The sequence below is a fragment of the Ambystoma mexicanum genome, chromosome 10 (assembly GCF_040938575.1).
Source record: "Ambystoma mexicanum isolate Mex_15411 chromosome 10, UKY_AmexF1_1, whole genome shotgun sequence".
Taxonomy (NCBI): domain Eukaryota; kingdom Metazoa; phylum Chordata; class Amphibia; order Caudata; family Ambystomatidae; genus Ambystoma; species Ambystoma mexicanum.
In genome coordinates, this window is record NC_090932.1 from 1,572,062,637 (window position 1) to 1,572,081,215 (window position 18,579).

An 18,579-nucleotide genomic window follows, 5' to 3' on the forward strand; every position below is an offset into this window, starting at 1 on the left:
CAATAACCCAACACCCTCATTTATAGACATGGAGACACCTTCCGGTTTCTCACAATAACCCAACGCCCTCATTTAAATAAACTCATTTTATTAGCTTTTTTTTCATTTGCAGAAACTTAACTACAGATATAGCACTTAAACCACAAGCCTGAAGTTAACCATGCTTAAATAAAACAAACATAACAACCATTTCCTTACTTCAGAAAGCCCCTTGCAAACTCAAATGCTACAAAGTAACAATTGTGTGCATGTTCAAAGGCGCTCTGTGTGTCATAATGATGTTAAAGATATTTATATGGTGACAAAGGTGGAAGTGAACGCTTACATGCAGTATCATGAAAACTGAAAAAATACAACTGATCGCATTCACTTAGAAAATTACAACTGGTTAGATTAATTAACAAGACTTCAAGCAAAAGCGAAGTCCTGATCAACCAATAGCCTAGTTAAGTATATGCCTTGCCTTGCCCTACAATACAAATGAGCTGTCACTGCCCCAAAAACCTCCTTGACGGATGTCAGGGCACTTCACCAAACCATGACTGACCCATCAGTCCGCTCGAGGCAAAATGTCTTCACTCCAAAACATGCTGTTCACCCAAACATTTGCTCGCAGTGATCGGTGTTCCTTCCTTTACAGCACCCTGGCATTCCACTCATACTGAAACCCGTTTGTCTGAAGTACTGGGGACTACCTGAGACTACTGGTTCATATCAATCTACTTTCACTGCTGTCACCAACATGTGAAATCCATCTTGGAAATCCTCTCAGTCTTCCCCTCTTTTCTCTCCACCTTGAAACATGTTCACAGTGGTATGTGTGCATTTCAAACCCCACCCCCTCAAAAAATAAAAAAAATAAAAATAAGTTCTCGTAAGTTAGTACCACCTAACTGCACTAGACCCAGCTCCATATCCTGCAAATCCAAAGGGTTCTGAAACTCTGGCTAAGTCCACATGGGTGTCTCTCATACCATCTATTCGCTCCATCCACCAGATCTGGATAGTGACCCATCCATGTAGTCAAATGAATTGTGGCTCTCTGAATTCCTGGATGGATTCCCAAAAAGGCGTCTCCTGGCAATTTACCCAGCATTAGGCCTCTTCTGGGTCTACTCTAATATGCAAAAGCAATGGGCAAACTCATAATGGGTTGGGTGATGGTACCCGAATGCCTTCCCAATGACTCCCCAAGATACAAAACCATGATCACTATCCAAAGAGGGAACCTAGCTCCTCAAGATATGTCTAGCAGTTTCCAAGTCCTTTGTGATGCCCCACAACAGAGTCTTGATGGCAGGTGAACGAACATCTGCCAACTTGCATAGGGAGGTACAATACCATAAAAGCAGGCTACCCTCAGATGTCGACTGCCAGAAAAGAAAAAAAAACATCATGCCAACTCGACCAAGCCACCTAAATTCTTTAGAATGGAGCTGCCTAATATGATTGTGTAACCAACCTACCTAGCACACACCAATGTAGAAAAACAGCCAGACCGCTCGAGGGGTTCTGTTGGGACTTGACTGATAAGTGAGGAAAGAGGCTTATTATTCACCCTTTCAACATTTGTGTGCAATGATTCTCACAGAACTTGTCAACAGGCTCTAACACAATTCTGTTCACTTGAAGGCAAACCCTGTTTAAAAGCTGTGCCTAAAGGTACAGCTATTCCACTGCCAAGAGCCTACAATTCAAGTTTATTGCATTAAAATCTGAAACTTCACGACCACTGACTAGGACAATCAAGCTGTTGCAATGATTGTGCTGGATTGTAAAACGTACCCAGGCAGAACCAATGGTGCTTCCCGAGCTACGCTAATCATGGTAGATAAAAAGAACCTCCACACAAATGTGAAAAGGTTTTCCAAAGTTCACTGAAAACTAATCAGATTGGAATAAACTAATATTATCCACAATATTAAACAAAGACGAAAAGTGACCTAAAGAAGAGAAAAACACTGCAATTGCACAGCAAAGATGAAACATAACATACTCTTTTCTGAAAGAAGTGAAAAGGAGCACATTACAACATGGGGGTGCAGGTGCAAAGCTCTCAGGAGGGCGTTAGAACCTGAAACACAGTGAATTTGGAAAATATGCTTTGCCTTGCTTTGCTGAAAGTCCTATGATAGCTAGACAAGATGCTGTACACTGACACTACATGCCAACATCATGATTGTTGGTGACTGGGTGTCGATCAAAGAAAAGCCGGCTAGAAACAAAAGGACAAATACATTGGTGATGAGATAACATAACGAGTGAAGCTTCAAGCAGTTTTAGAAACATGGGTGTTAACATCGAGGGCAGGGTAGGACTGATGCACGCAGCACAGAGATCACACATCAATTTTACTGTAGACTAGTGAATATCATGTTTCATGTTCACAGGGGTCCAGATCGAACAATGTAGGCCTTGATGAACAAAAAGGCCCACTCTCTTTACCCCTTATCCCATGTTGTGGAACACTGGAACAGGATCAATGCAGATGTAGGCGAAGAACTGAAAAAACCCACAAGTACTACACAATCACAGGTGACAAATCACAAACGTACACATGTTTGTCATGAAACATAATTATGTTTGGCATTTCTAATCTGCGCTAACACCTGGGGATGCTGCTCACCTGTTTAATCAGCATGTATGTTTCAGACATGATCTTCTCAATGTCGCCTAGGTCACAGGGCATAACCTTCTGACCCTGCTGCCACACCCTGTATGCATCCAATAGGAGTGTCTTGCTGGTTTCTGTGTCATCCAGCAGCTTCCTCTTCCGGCTTGGCCTCTGCACAGGCTCTTCAGTGAGTCCTGATTGGACACCTGATTTTGTTACTTGCAGTTGTTTTGAGCTAATGCTAAGCTCCTCTAGGGAGAGTTCTGGTGCCCTGTTCTCCAGAGACTTGTCCTTGGTGGCCCGAACAGGCTGGGCTCTATTGGTCTCTGCTTTGACAGTTTTCTCAGAGTCACCTGCATGTCCACCAACCTCCATAGCTTCGCCTGAGTTAGTCTTAGGGACCACATTTGGCTCCTTGCCGGCCTTGGTTGCCTGATCCCCTGTGTCCATGGGCTGCACAGGTGGGGCTTGAGCAACCTCATTGACCCCATTCTCAATGCCCTGGATAGGTCGGTCAGCCAAAACAGTCTTTTTAGGCAGCACCTCCTTGCTGTCCTCTGCAGTCGCCTTGTGGGAGAGGTCAGTTGTCATTCCACCTGCAACAAAACCTTTGGACTTTTGATCTTTAGACACCTGGAAAAAGAAAAATGGAATTAGAAACTTGTCGACTGAGGATCCAAAAAGAGCAACTGTACAGGACGGACCAATGAAGAGCGCAGGGTTACATTGTTCATTCCACTGAACAAGGAATCATGGCTACTGAAGGCAAATCCCCGAACACTCTCACAAAAGAAAATACAACCCGCCAAGGAAGAAAGGCCCAAGTCGGTCTTGTAAGGATAACAACTTTTAATCTCACACGCAGAAGAGAGCAAACTCTGAATCCTTTACACTTTATTCACTTTCTAGATGAAAGGAGGGAACAGAATGCCCACTAAATTACACAAGAGCAGAAATAGTTCCAAAAACATGTGTCACTCTATTGCTGGGGAACTTTTTCAAAGGCTAGCCATCACAATAGCATGCCTATGTTATGACTCAGCCTTCATCACAGCATGTGAACCAGACTACACAATGCAGCAGATTTATGTTCATCTGACTGGGAAAGGAAGATGATTTATTGCAGGGCTGGAAGGATGATGTTGTTGGTGGTTACACAAGTTAAATTCCTAAGATCGGTGGAGAGGGTGTATGGAAATGTAGTGCTGCAGGTTGACAGAGTGTCGAGCCCAGGGAATGCTAAAGACAATTGGCAAATTGAGGATATCACCAGGTGGCCAAGCAGAATGCCAGACTGATGGTATGGGTGTATGACCCTTTAGGTTCGAAGAGTGAGGGTATCTATGTGTGTATGTGCGCAGCTGTTAACTGGCTGGGGGTGGAAGGAATGGCGATGTGTGACATTGTGGACTGGCAGAGTGATAGCATGGATATTTGACCCTGTTGACTCGGTGAGCGAGGTTATGAATGTTCAGCTTATAGATTGAGGGGATGAATGTCAGGGATTCATGAATTTTGTAGAGTGATGGATCACTTGTAGAGGGAGAGTTTGGATATCTGGTACTGAAAAGAACGGGAGGTTAATCAGGCTTGGCAGAATCTTTGTTTGACCCTGCAACCAGGAAATGCAAGGGTACACATGTAGATGCCTTCGGACTGGCAGAGTGATTATTTGATCATGTGACCCTGCAGATTATTTTCAAGTGATGGTCTGGATGGATGACCCTGCAGGACAGCAGAGTAGGATACGATATGCGACCTTGCAGAATGGTAGAGCGAGGTTATGAATTTCTGACGCTGCTGCATGGCAGAGTAAAGCTGTGGTTGTGCAATCCTCAGAAAAAGCGAGGGTACACACATGTAACCCTACTGGCTGGAAGAGTGAGCGCATGAATGTATTACCCTTGAGACTGGTTCTGGATGGTGATCTTGCAGGCTGTCAGAGCAAGTGCATATTTGCGTTACAGTGCATACTGGCAGCGTGAAGGTACTGATGGGTGAACCTACAGGATAACAGAGTGAGTGCATTGATGTTTGACACCGTAGTTTGGACAAGCAAGGGTTTGATTTTGTGGCACTGTGATGATGAAATGGCAGAGCAAGACTATAGATGTAATAAAGCTGCAGTCAGATTGAGGGTAATGTTGTGACCCTAAAGCTGGCAAAACAAGGGCAGGATATGTGACAGCACAGGTTGGCTAAGGGTGGGATGTATGTCAGTGGAGACTGGCAGAGCGAAGGCTTGACGTAATGCAGAATGGCAAAGTAGGGTTATGGGAATGGGTCAATCAAGGCGGATAGAGAGAGGATCTGGGTATTAGGAATTGTAAACTGCAGACTGGCAGAGAAGGGTATGGGTGTGTGTGTGTGTGTGTGTGTGTGTGTGTGGCCCTCCAGGCTGGCAGAGAGAGGGTAAGATGAAGGACATTACAGTCTTGGGGAGGCAAGGAATGGCAGTATCTTGTCTCAAATCTTTGATAGTCTTGTGTGCGTTTTAACAGTAATGTTCTTTGATGAACCCTTACCCCTGTCAGATCATCCAGTGTGTCCTCCAACACCTTCACGGTGAGAACAAAGGCTCGTTGAGCAAGAACCTGCCGATCTGCATCTCGCAAGTACTTCCTGCAGCACAGACAGAAAACAAAAGAAAAGTACCCAGTTTAGTAAGGGAGACAGGCAAGCACTACACCATGCTGGGGATGACAAACAAATGTGCTTCATATTTATCAAAAATCTGTCAGCATTAGTAGGAGTTACTGCTGGGCAGGAATGCTGTATGCTACCATTCAAGGGATCAAGGTTAAATCTCGATCTCAAAAGACCTGTTTGGTCAGCGCTTGAACCCACCTTTTTTGCTTCAGCCCAAGAAGTGAGCCATCCAAGTTCAGGGGCAGCCAGCCTCTGGAGGCAAAGAAATATCCTGAGAACCTTAGATGTGAGGTAACTGCCCCCTTCAAATGCTATTGGCAGCAGGATGATAACCCATCACTCTAAGGAGCTTCCTGCAATCCTTTGGAGGGAGAGAGCTGTGGGTGAACAAAATGGTTTTTGCAGCAGCAGGATCCCTGCTGATCTCCAAGGTACTTTTCTTCATACCAGAGCTCCAAAAGGTTCGACAATCCCATGCAGACTCTGATGTCATTGGGTGGTTGTGGGGAGGCAGGTAAGGGGGTTCCCATGTGTGCGGGGTGCTTTTACAGTGTTCAACACTGATCAGGGGCTGTTTGAAGCTCGAATAGGGTAAGAGTGGAGGAGGAGAACATAACATAGGGAAATATATCATACATACATATGATACATTACTCACCGTAATCTTGTTTCTGATGCTTGTATCTGCTTGGATTCACATGCTATGCATAGGCCGACATCTACTAGAAGCTGCTGAGTATTACAGTTGTTGTTTTCGAAATTCGAAAAGGGGCGTCGACAGGGCGTGTAAGTAATATTATACATAGTGTGACGTCCACTGTACCCATGGGCCTTCACGCGTCGAGGTCCCTCAGATTGTTTTGTTCTGACATGAGGTTGCATAAGTGTAATGTGAGTACAGTTGTATCCAAGCAGATATAGAAAGAAAGCTCATATAACATCTATGCACCTTCTCCCAGGGGAGGAAGGGTGGGCGCATGTGAATCTAAGCAGATACAAGCATCAGAAATAAGATTACGGTGAGTAATGTATCCCTTCTGAGGCTTGTGGAATCTTCTTAGATCACATGCTATGCATAGATTAGCGAGCAGTGTTATGAGAAGGTGGTGAGTTGTGAGAAGGAGCAGCGGCAAATAGAGGTTTTAGAACCGCTTGTCCCACCTGTGTATCTGCTTTGGAATGTGTGTCAACGCAGTAATGCTGAGTGAAAGTATGTACTGAGCTCCATGTAGCTGCTTTGCAAATGCTGTCTAGGGGGACATTTGCGATAAAGGCCAAAGTAGCTCCAGTGCTCCCTGTGGAGTTGGCTCTTGGTGTAAAAGACAGTATTGTTAGATAATGAATAGCATAATTTGATATATCTTACTATCTGGAGATGGCTTTTTTCAAAATGCGGTCTCCTTCTCTGCCTGGTGCTATGGAGACAAACAGTTGATCTGTTTTCCAAAGCGATCTGGTCTTATTTACGTACTAAAGGACCGCCCTCCTCACATCTATAGTGTGGAGTTTTACCTCAGCTGAGCTAGTTGGTTTCTGAAAAAAAGCTGGAAACTCAATGGATTGGTTCACGTGGAATTTAGAAATGAATTTAGGGGAGAACCTAGGATGAGTACGTAAAACCAATGTATCTTTATGTATGATAATGAAAGGGTCCTGTACTGACAATGCTTGCAATTCACTAACTCCTATTAAGGAAGTAATAGCCACTAAGAAGGCAGTCTTGTATGTCAGGTGTTTAAAGCTTGACTTATGCATAGGCTTGAATGGGGGCCCAATGAGTTTTGCTAACACTACATTGAGGTCCCATCCTGGTGGTGGGTTTGAAATAGGAGGGTGGAGTCTTTTGACTCCCTCCATGAACGCTTTAATGACTGGAAGTTTCTACCACAATACCTTGCTTTGAGAGGTGGTATAAGCTGATAAAGCCGCCAGGTGGACCTTTATAGAGTTGAACACTAAACCTGAATCTAACAAGTGGAGCATATAGTTGAGAATGTGAGAAGGAGTACATTCTATGGGGTTGATTTGTTTGGACTGGCACCAAATTACCAATCTCTTCCACTTGTCGAAATAACAGTTTCTAGTGTTAGGTTTTCTTGCCTCCTTGAGGATATCCATACACCGCTGTGGTAGATTAAGGTGTCTGAATTCTATGACTTCAAGAGCCATGCTGCCAAGTTCATTGAGTGTGGCTGAGGGTGTACCGGTGTTCCTCTGTGTTGGGTTAACAGGTTGGTTAGGTACAGGAGCTTGATGGGATCGCACATCGCCAGTTTGCGCAGATAGGGATACCATGGTTGTCTCACCCACGGAGTAGCAACTAGGACGAGCGTTATCTGTTCTCTGTGTATATTGTTCACAATCCTGCTCATTAATGGTGTTGGGGGGGGGGGGAGCGTAAGCAAATCTCCCTGACCAGTTCATCCATAGGGCATTCCCCTAGGAGTCTGGTTGGGGGAACCTGGACGCGAAGTCTGGGCATTGCTTGTTTTCTTTTGTAGTGAACAAGTCTAGTGTGGGATAACCCCATTGAGAGAAGATGTGGTCTACGACGCTTGAGTGTAGTTGCCACTCGTGTTCCTCTGGTAGGGGATCTCTGCTCACAGTGTCTGCTAGAATGTTGAGTACCCCTGGAACGTGTTGGGAGGATAGGGATATCCCCCGTTTAAGTGCCCACCTCCATACTCTTTGTGCCAACTTGGATAGATTTGGAGAGTGTGTGCCCCCTTGTTTGTTGATATAGAACATAGCAGTTTTTGCTGTCTGTTAGAATTAGAACGGACTGATTCGTCAGTTGCATCTCGAACGCCTGAAGTGCTTTGAGTACTGCTAATAGTTTGAGTAAGTTGATATGGTTCTGTGCAGTGACCTGTATCCATAGACCGTGTGCTGAAGGTAATGAGCCCCCCACCGGGAAAGTGACGGGTCTGTTGTGACAACCGCTTGCGCCTCCGGATCGTGGAAGGGTTTTCCCTTTCACAGGCTTTCTTTCGACCACCAGCGTAGGTTTTGTACCAGTGTTGGCGAAAAGACTGCTAGATCGTCCCATTGACCACTTGCCAGAGACCATTGTTTCGCCAACCACTCCTGCATTGTTTGCATGCGCAGACGTTTGTGTGGGACTAGATAAATGCACAATGCCATCATGGCTAGTAATCGCATTGCTTTGCGTACGCTTATCTGGAGACCGGCTTGATACTGGTGTATTTGCCGAAGCATGTTTAGCACTCTTTCCATGGATGGAAAGGCTAAGCCTGCTTGGCTATCTAATACAGCTCCTAGGAACTGTTTCGATGTACTTGGTACAAGACTTGACTTTTTCTCGTTTATCGAGAAGACCAATTGACGGAGAAGATTTATGGTTCTTTGAGTGTTTAGTTTGCAAAGATGGGGAGTTTCTCCTGTGATCAGCCAGTTATCCAGGTAGGGGTACACTGGGATTGCCTCCCTGCGCAGGTGCGCTGCCACTACCATCAGTACTTTGGTTAATACCCTTGGAGCCGAGGCTATTCCGAAGGGTAGCACCTTGAATTGGTAGTGCTGGTTCGCTATCTTGAAACGCAAGAATCTTCTGAGCGCTGGGAGCATTGAAATATGAAAATAAGAATCTTTCATATCCAATGTTGCCATGTAATCCCCCGCTTTAGCAGAGGGATTACTTCTTGTAGCGTAGTCATGCAGAACTTTAGTGGCTTTACATATTTGTTTGCAGGGCGCAAGTCTAATACTGAGAGCACTGTTAGATCTTTCTTTGGTACAAGGAAGTATGTTGAATGGATCCCTTGTTTACCTCGTTGGACGGCACGATCTCGATGGCGTCTTTGAGGAGTAGCGCGTTGACTTCCTCTATCAAGATGAATTGTTCCTCCTTTGATGTTTTCCTTTGGCGCGGGGGAGGTTTGATTGTGATTCTAGGAGCTCCATGCAATAACCTCCCGCTACTATCGATAACACCCACTTGTCCGTGGTTATGCCCTCCCATGCGTGGGTGAAGTTTGAAATCCATCCCCCGACTGGGGAGGCATAGGAGGGGACCTGTAGCAGGGTGTCATTGGTTGGGAGGCGTTCCTCCGCCTCTGCCAGTGGAGGGTCTCCCCCGGCCGCGACCTCTGCGCTGGCCTCTAGGATAACCTTGGGACGCTTGCCCTTGGTTGTAACAACAAGACTTATTCTGGTTTTGGCTGTAACTGGAGCCTCTTTGATTTTGTCTGCGAAAATAGTTTCCACTCCTTTCTCCGGTCTGTTTATTAATGAGTTGACCAAGGCACTTGAGTGTCTCATACTCGTCCTTGGCTGACTTTAAAGCATCCTCCATTGCTTTGCCAAATAACACGTTAGGTTCTATTGGCATATTGAGCAAGGTTGCCCGAGTAATTTTAAAACCGGATTGTCGAAACCAGGCATGGCGCTTGAGGATAGTGCCTTCTGCGATAATGCGTCTGGCATTATCCGCCGCGTCCAGGTTGTTCTTAAGCAGGCTGCTGGCAGTGGCCATGCCTTCGGCTGCGACAAGGGTAAGTTTTGATTTCAGAGGTTCAGGAGCAGCGTCAGCTAGGGAAGTAAGCACGTCCCATTTAGTACAATCGTAGCTTGCCAACAGTGTGGAATTGTTGGCTATTCTTGCTTGGTAAGCTGCGGAAGTAGCCACCTTTCTACCCATGGCGTAGAGTTTTCTGCTCTCTTTGTCTGGTGGAGCTTTCCGGTTGTTGTGACCAACAGTGAGCCTGGTTTAAGCTGTCCTCTTATATATAAGGGGTCAGATGGGGCCGGGCGGAATAACTTTTCTATTCTTGGGTTAACCGCCCTTGTTTGATTGGCCGTTTCCAGAGAAGGTTGGATCCTCCTCTGGACAGACTTTAAAATTGGTATAAACTGGTGGCAGCCTTCTTGTCCCCCAGGATGTTCTCGACAAAATCTTTGTCTTGCTGAGTCTCTTGAGTCTCAATGCTTAAGTGCTCAGCTGCTTTGACCAAAATGTCATTAAACATGGGTTGATTATCCACTGGGGAATCAGGTAACAGTGAATCCTGTGGAACTGGTGAGTCCAGAGCATAAACCTCTGCCTCATCATCATTATTATTATTATCCCCCTCATCCTCTTCGTCATAGTACTGAGTATCTTCTTGATACTCTTCTGTTTCTACATGAATGTCAAAGATCTGCAGCGAGGCGTAATGTTTTGGCAGTAGACGTATCATATGGATCAGAAGAGATGAGAGATCTTTTCCCTGATGGCTGGGATGATTGACGGGGCTGAGAAGTGGTAGCCTGATCAGCGTGAGGTGTATTTTGTAAGCTCTCAAAGGCTTGAGGGTGCTCTTCAAAGAAGTTAGCAAAGAAAGTCATTCTGGACATTGCTCTATCTATGTCCCGAGCTAACCATTTGGCTGAACTGGGAATAATGCCTGGGCAAGGAACAGCAGATGTAGGCAGGCCTTTATTATGTAGGGCTTCACTTAAAGTGCCCTCACTATCTTCCTGTAGGGTATCTTGAATTTCCTGTAAGGCAGAGGTCTTCAAACTGTGGGGCGCGCCCCCACAGGGGGGCGCGGCCACCTCCTAGGGGGGGGGACGCCAGAGCCCAGCATGAAATGTAAAAAAAAATAATACAAATCTTTTTTTTAGATTGGGGGAAATGGGAGGGGGCAGCTCACATGGTGGACCATACAACGGTCTTAGGCACCAATGAAAACATGGCCAGCAGTTGCAAATGGATATTCAGTCCTTTAGTCACAGACTGTTTGAATAGTACACAAGGGGTTGTTTTTTATTCAAATGTAAACAAATTGTGATATTTAAAGAATATTTATTCAGCAACAATGGTCAAAACTACTAGCTGCATAGTGAAGCAACTCCTCAAACTGGCCCACATTGGCCAAAAAAGTGGCCCATTTTGATTGGCCTACACTAGCATTTTGCATTTTTGGTACAGTCATCGCCCTATTGCCCTATAGGCCAGTCCAAGCCTGCCGACTCATCCCTAATGGGTGAGGAGGCGTTCACCCACTGGCCACCTCACCCATTATGGAGAAACCGAGGGGCCAGCCCAGTGAAACACTGAGCACTCCCTCAGCTCCTGGGCTGGCTGAACTGTCAAAGGGAAACACTGTTTGCCTTTGACAGTTCATTTCCCCAGCCGCACATGATCACTGAGCCATGCAACGTTGGGGCTGTTTTGCTTCGCCAGCCTTGCATAGCTCATTGGAAATGCTGGCTGGGGCACTGCATGTATGTATGTGCGAGGGGGTGCTCCTGCGCCTCCTCGCACATATGGGCAGAGCAACCTGGAGCGGGGCATTTTAGCAACCATGCGCAGGCCCCTGCAGAAGGTAAGTTCATGGCGATTTATTTTTTATTTAAATGTGTATGGATGTGTGTATGCTTGTGTTATGGGACTGTGGAGGGAGCAGGATGGGCGGCAGAACTGGGATAGTGGTGGGATTATGGTGGGGAGAGCCCAGGGTCTGTACTGGGAGTAGGGTGCGGTGACGGCACGCAAAAGTTCATAGCGATTTCTACATACTGTCCATCCGGCACTTTTAGGGGGGCCCGGCCTGCCCAAACTTGGCTCAGGGGGGGCCCGAGCCAAAAATGGTTGAAGACCACTGCGTGTAAGGTATCTGTGTCAGGGGTAGGCCTTTCACTCTGGGGTTTGTCCTTAAGGGACTTATTCTTGTGGGTCTTATCCTTGTCTTTTTGTTTATCCCGAGGATCAAAGCTCTTAGAGGAGGATTTTTTTGAACTAGGAGTAGTTTTCAACAACACAGGTCGAGTTTCAGTATTGGGAAGGGCCTTTGCCGCGTCCTTTGACGTTCAGCAGTTGGGATGGTGTTCCGGTGCGTCCTTTGACATTCGATGCTCGGTAGATGAGGATTTATGGGCGGCGTCTTTAGTCTTTTTGGGCCTATCATGAGGCGACCGACTGTTGGAGTGCCAGGAGGACAGCGAATGTGCAGATCTGCCCCTAGACACCGAATCTCAGCGTGTGCTTGACACATCGCTGCAGGGTATGTGTTTAGTGTGGGGAGATTGGGTGCTATTGCCACCGGGTGTAGCCAATGGTACCAGACAATCAAAAATACCAGTTAATCCAAAGTCTGCTGTCAGAGACAGATAAAGCAAGTTGGCTGCTGTGTTATCCGGCTCCGAAAATGTGTTATTTGACATTTTCTGAACCAAAACCTTTACTATTACCAGCAATGGAGGTGCCTTTTTTCTGTAAATCTTTGTATTTGGTTTTAAATTATTTCAGAGTCCCGTACAGTGTTATCCATGAAACCTAACTGCCTATAAGGAATACCTCACTACTAAATATGGTATGGTCATTGCACTGATCAATCTTCTGTACTTTGCATCTATCTTTGAGCTGTCACACAAGGAGATGCAAGAAGAACATTCTTGAATAACCCAACGTCAACATATTGCACATAGTTCTAGTGTTAATTTTACAATGCAAAACAATCATCAATTGTGCTCCCCAGTATATGCATGTTACTGTGACCCTGTCAAGGGGTACATGGGGAGTCTTCTCAGCCTAGGGCAGGAGACCGGCCAGAGTATTTGCCCAAGTAGTCCTACCCCAGAGGCGGGGTGGAGAGCTTGGGTGGGCCCCAGTCTCCATCCCCTCCACATGTATTTGTATTTTTATTTGTATTTATTTTATTTATAAAGCGCATCCAGGCCCATGGGCATCCGGGCGCATCATTTTACAAACGGGATGCAGAACGTTACAGTTACATACAGTAGATAAGGAAGATACATACGTGTTACAGATACATACGTGTTATAGTTACATACAGTAAATAAAGGAAGATACAGTTAAATAATACAGTACAGTATTTACAATAAATACAGTAGGGCAGACAACAAACCTAAGATCAAGGAAGTTAAACAGTCATTGTATCCAAATCCTGAAGCCAGCGCTTAGTGTTGCGCTTGAATAAGTGGAAGGAGGGTTCTGATCTGAGGGAAGCAGGGAGTGTGTTCCAGAGCTTTGATACCCGTATAGGGAAGCTAGCACCGCCCCGAGTTATGGAGTTTGAATCTCGGTATGGACATTGTGTTTGCTTGAGCCGCTCTAAGTGGTCTTGAAGACGTATGTGAAGTGAGTTGGTTAGTAAGGTAGGCTGGAGCGAGGTTGGCCCTGGCTTTGTGTGCTAGGGCAAGAGTTTTGAGAGATATTCTGTGCTCTACCGGGTGCCAGTGCAGGTTGCGTCTAGTCTCAGAAATTTGCGACTTCTTGTGGATGTTGAGGGCTGCCCTGATGGCATTATTCTGAATTACTTGTAACTTGTTACTGTTTTTGTGGCTAGTACCTAAATGGAGGGTGTAACAATATTCAATTTTCGACAGAACTAGAGTTCTAGCAAGTGTGATGCAATTAGCTGTGGAAATGAACGGCCTGCAGGCGGTGATTAGTTTACATGTATATGCCGATGATGTTGCTACCGCGTTAGTTTGTTTGCAGAAGGATAAGGTGGCATCAAGGTAAATGCCAAGAGTTTTAGTGTTGTTTGAGACGGTAATGGAGTTGCCATCTATAGTAAATGATTTGAAGGCAGTGTTTTGTTTTTTCAGTTTAGCGTGTGTACCAAGGATAAGCAGCTCAGTTTTTTCATAAATTAGACAAAAACAATGTTGCGCCATCCATGCTTGTATCACTGAGTAGATTTCGTTAAGGGTTTTGCTGTCAGATGCATAGTCTCCAGAGATGGGAACGAGTATCTGGGTGTCGTCCGCATAGTTAGTATACGTGACACCCAGATAGTCAAGGATATCGAATAGGGGCTTCGTAAAGACATTATAGAGCGTGGGGGACACACAAGAATCTTGCGGAACCTCACAAAGTACTGGGGAAGGTTCAGCAGAGTCAGTAGCAGAGAGGACCCTCATAGTTCTGTTCGCCAAGAAGGAGCTGATCCAAGAGGTGGCTGAGTCGGAGAAATGTGCTGCAGATTTCAGATGGTGGCATAGCGTTTGGTGGTTAACCAAATCAAAAGCTGCTGACAGATCAAGCAGTAAGAGGAGTGCTAGTTTACCATTGTCTTTTAGTACTTCAATTTGAGTGGTGAGATCTATCAAGGCAGTTTCCGTGCCGTGTCTTGGTCGGAAACCGGATTGCCTTAGTCCCAATAGATTGTTAGATTCGAGATACGCCTGTATTTGCAGGTAGGCTGCTCTATCCAATATTTTTAGTAAAAAGGGTACCGTTGTTATAGGCCTATAGTTAGACGGGTTGGCTGGGTCAAGAGTGTTTTTTTTATTAGAGGAATGACCCAAGTGTCTTTTAAGTTATCAGGCCCTACTCCAGTTTTGAAGGAGGCATTGATAAGGTTAGTAATAATGGGCGAGGTCATGTGCTGCTGATTTGATGATGGGAGCAGGGCAGGCGTCACCATGGCAATTCGAGGGTTCGAGTTTCCTAATGATGTTTTCCACTTCCCAGATTGACAGGGGTCAGAAACTAAATGGTTTACAGGTAGGCTCAAAGGCAGAGGTCTTATTAGGATATTGTTTGTATTCAGGGTAAGAGAGTAGCAAACATTTTTTGTGTGTTCATTTTAGACTGTAGCAGAGCTATTTTATCTAATAGCGCCCTCTGAATGTTAGTGCACCATAATGCATCTGTGATACATTTGTCAACAGGGGCGATAGGAGATTCCAGTTCTTTTAGGATCTTAAAAATTTCTTTTGTATTTGATTCCGCTTGTATGATGCTTTTGTTGTAATTGTCTTTTTTAGCAAGTATAATGGACTCTTTGTAGTTCATTCCTATTAGTTACTGAAGGGCACTTTTTCCAATGTGCTTCTGCAGTTCTCTTAATTTTACACAATTCTCTTAGATGCGGTGTGAACCACGAATTCAGATGACGTTGTGGTTTAGGTTTCCGCAATTTTAAAGGGGCGATGGTATTCAAAGCTTTAAGTATTGCCTGATTGTAAGTGTCCACTAGGACTGTAGGGTCAGAGGTGGCAGTATTGTTGAGAAGGGGGGCAGTAATAAAGGGAGGAGTTTTTATCAGGCGTAATATCTATCTTGTTTCTGGTGTGGGTGGCTGGAGCAATGATTGGCGCAGGACGTTGTGTGGTGGCTTTGATGGATAAGGTTATTTTATGATGATCAGACCAAATACATGGTTCGTTAGATAGAAGATCAATAGTGCAATTAAGGTTGGTGAGCCAATCCATTGTTCTTCCTTTGTATGTGTGGGCTCAAGAATGATATGGGCGTGACCAAAGTCAGATAGAGTGTTGGCTAGATCAAGGGCATTAGTATTCATGGGGTCATTAAGACCAAGATTAAAATCCCCAAGTAGGATACTTTGTGAGTTGGGTTTGGTATTAGTAGATATAAGGGATACAATGTCCTCAGTAAATGTGGAAATAGGTCCTGGTGGTCGGTAGATGAGGTGCAGTGTTGCTGTGTGTTCGGGTGATAATGGTAGTTTGATGGACAAGGATTCAGCAGAGGGGATTTCTAAGTCCTGAATGACTCTAATGTTGATGGTGTTTTTGAAGATGAAGGCGAGACCGCCTCCCTTCACCTGGTTAGTGTTTCTATCACATCTAATGATAGCATAGTCGTTCGGTATGGCTAGAGCCAAGGAAGGCCCAGAAGCTGCATTTAGCTAAGTTTCCGTAACCACAAGGAGCTCAAGCTTTTCAGAAGTTATAAAACCAGCAATGTCCAATACGTGGGCAGGGAGGGACCTAGCATTCACCAAGGCTGCTTTGATGAAGGTGCCTTTTGCAGGGGTTTTCTGTGGTGGTAGTGGTGTGTCATGCAAAGTGATAGAGGCCAGATTAGTGTCTGGTTCATTGGCCTGATTGGCTGGGTTGTTATGCCGACACAAGTGTTTATTTCTCTTGTAGAGATGAGGCTGAGGAGTTTTAGTCCACAGTCGAACTCCTAATCTGAAGTTTCTGAATGTGATGCTCGAGTGGTAGGAGCGTGGCATGGTGTGGTTTGAACATGGTTGCTTGTGATATTGTTGCACGGTGAAGGTGAGCTATTATAAAGCTTTGAGTATGAGCACTGTTTTAATGGGGTGGCTCTAGAGTTTAGTCTAAGCTTTCTATTAGTAATAGAGCAGGGTTGATTCAGTGTTGGTCTGGTAGCAAAGTGGCGTATCCAAAGTGCCGGATCATCCAGATAAGGGGTAGAACAGACCATAGTATTAATCCACAAGGTGTGGGTGATAGCTACCTCGGGTGTGAGGGTGGACGTGTAGCGGCCAGTATGTAGGTGAGGCTGGAATGTCCAACGTCTGGTGTAGATGCACAGTAGGTAGAGGAGAGTAGTTAGGCACCAGTACATAGTGCTCTGAATGTACGGATCAATTGAACGCTAACTAATATAGCACAGTCAGACTTAAAGGGCAAATTAGCTAGGGCTTGTGAATAACTAATTGACCAGGGTATAGGGCAGATCCATAGGGCAGCACCCTTTTCTGGTGCCGGTTTCCAAGTGGGAATGACCACTGAATCACCCCATGCCTATTTTTACATTCTGCTGTCCCATGTTCTTTCTTTTTTTTTCTCACAAATACGAGTCCACTATTCAGAACGGCGACTGGGCAAGATGCCCGACCCATGAGAGAGAAGAGGAAAGAGCCAGCAAAACACAAAGTCTGCGCCGGTGGAGAAGATACTACACTGCTGCAGAAGGCAAATGTGGCAGGCCATCATGTCCATCTAAGCCAAAGCCCTGGCCCCATGAAAACACTGGCAGAGCTGCAAGAGAAATTGTGTGGGGAATAAAGGACTATTGGAACTTCTAACCTGGAAAGACCGACCCCCAAAGGAAAAGACAGAAAAAGATTGGCCATGGGAACCAGGTGAATGCAGTAACCAAATAGGAGTGCTAGGAGGCGATCCTACAGGACAAGAGGTCTATAACATGAAACATGCAGCAGAGGGAAGTGTGGGTTGTTTGGGTAAGTAGGTGGAACAATAGACTAGGCGGTAGAAGGACAGTGAAGCAGAGTGGGAGGAGACTAAGAGAGTGTGTGTTAAAGGTGAGATATTGTTTGCTGAGAGAAAGTAGTACTTTGGTGTGAGTGTGCATATGGTGAGTTAGGAGTGTGGCTGAAATTAAGTGCAAGAGTAGGGGAGTAAGTGAGAGTGACTGGGAGAATGAAGGGGTGAATGCAAGAGAAGGAGGGGTGGAGTGTAGAGTGGCTAAAGTGTAGAGTACAGAGGAGTGGAGAGTAATGGAAAGGAAAGCAGAAGGGAGAGTAGAGGAGTGAATAGGAAAGAAGAACAAGTTACTTATCCTCGGTAACATTCTTTCGACTGGATGTTCCTCCCACGTATTTCTCATTTTTGATATTTGATATCCAGCTTCAGCTGATTCGTAAACAAATTTCGCCAGAGCACACTGTGCGTCAATGCAGTCGACTTGATGTCCCTCGACAGCCTCCGTCTTGAGGGTGATGTCATCGAAGGCATATATAGCACGTACAGCGCCCGTTGGCTTCAGTTCTGTTTTTTCTTACAGTAGAAATACCCATATAACCACAGGAATGACTGTACTCAACTATGAAGGAGCGAAAGCTGTAATAGCATAGGCTATTCTCCTGTGGGGTAGGTTGGGAAAAAACGTTACCAGGGATAAGTAACTTGTTCTCCAAATAGATTGTGTCCTCCCACGTATTCCTCATCTTTGATATACTCCCAAAGCAGTATTAGGTTTGGTGGAGGGCGTAAGAATTGTAGATTATTTTAAAAGGTTTTCATGAACCGAACACAGGACTGCTTTTCCAAACCTCCCATCCCGACCGAAGGAAGACTCCAAGGCAGTAATGTTTTGTAAACGTGTGAATAGTAGACCATGTTGCGGCCTCACAAATACTTTTGATCGGTAAACCCCTTTGCAGGACTGTAGAGGTAGCCATGCCCCTGGTGGAATGGACTCTTAATCCTTCAGGAGAATCTTTGCTTTCCAGTACAACATTCTGAAATTGCAAGAATGATCCACCCAGATAAGGTCTGTTTCATAACAGCCTGACCCAGTTTGTGGCCTATATGGCCTATTAAAAGCTGATCATCAATGCAAAGCTTTGACAGCCTAGATATATAAAAGTTCAGTGCTCTATGAGGGTCCAACCTATGTAATCGCGCCCCCTCGTTGCCAAGATGAGGTGGGGATAGAAAGAAGATGAAAAATGTTCTGCCCTACGCGAAAATCAGAAATTATTTTGGGTAAGAATTAAGGCTTAACCCTCAGAACAACCCTATCCTTCTGGAAAAGACTAAAGGGTGGCTTGGATGAAAGTGCCTGCAATTCACTCACTCTACGGGCTGAAAATAGAGCT

General features: G+C 45.3%; 1 protein-coding gene across 6 annotated transcripts in view; it reads right to left on the reverse strand.

The window, feature by feature from the left end:
• CABIN1 (calcineurin binding protein 1) overlaps nucleotides 1-18,579 on the reverse strand; it is a 1,968,820-nt gene that overhangs the window by 303,351 nt on the left and 1,646,890 nt on the right. For all 6 annotated transcript variants that reach the window (XM_069619890.1, XM_069619888.1, XM_069619891.1 and 3 more), the window contains 2 exons: nucleotides 5,140-5,236; nucleotides 2,627-3,247 (listed from right to left, as the gene is read on the reverse strand). In XM_069619890.1, coding sequence (XP_069475991.1) covers nucleotides 2,627-3,247; nucleotides 5,140-5,236 — 718 coding nt within the window. The remainder of the gene's footprint in view (nucleotides 1-2,626; nucleotides 3,248-5,139; nucleotides 5,237-18,579) is intronic.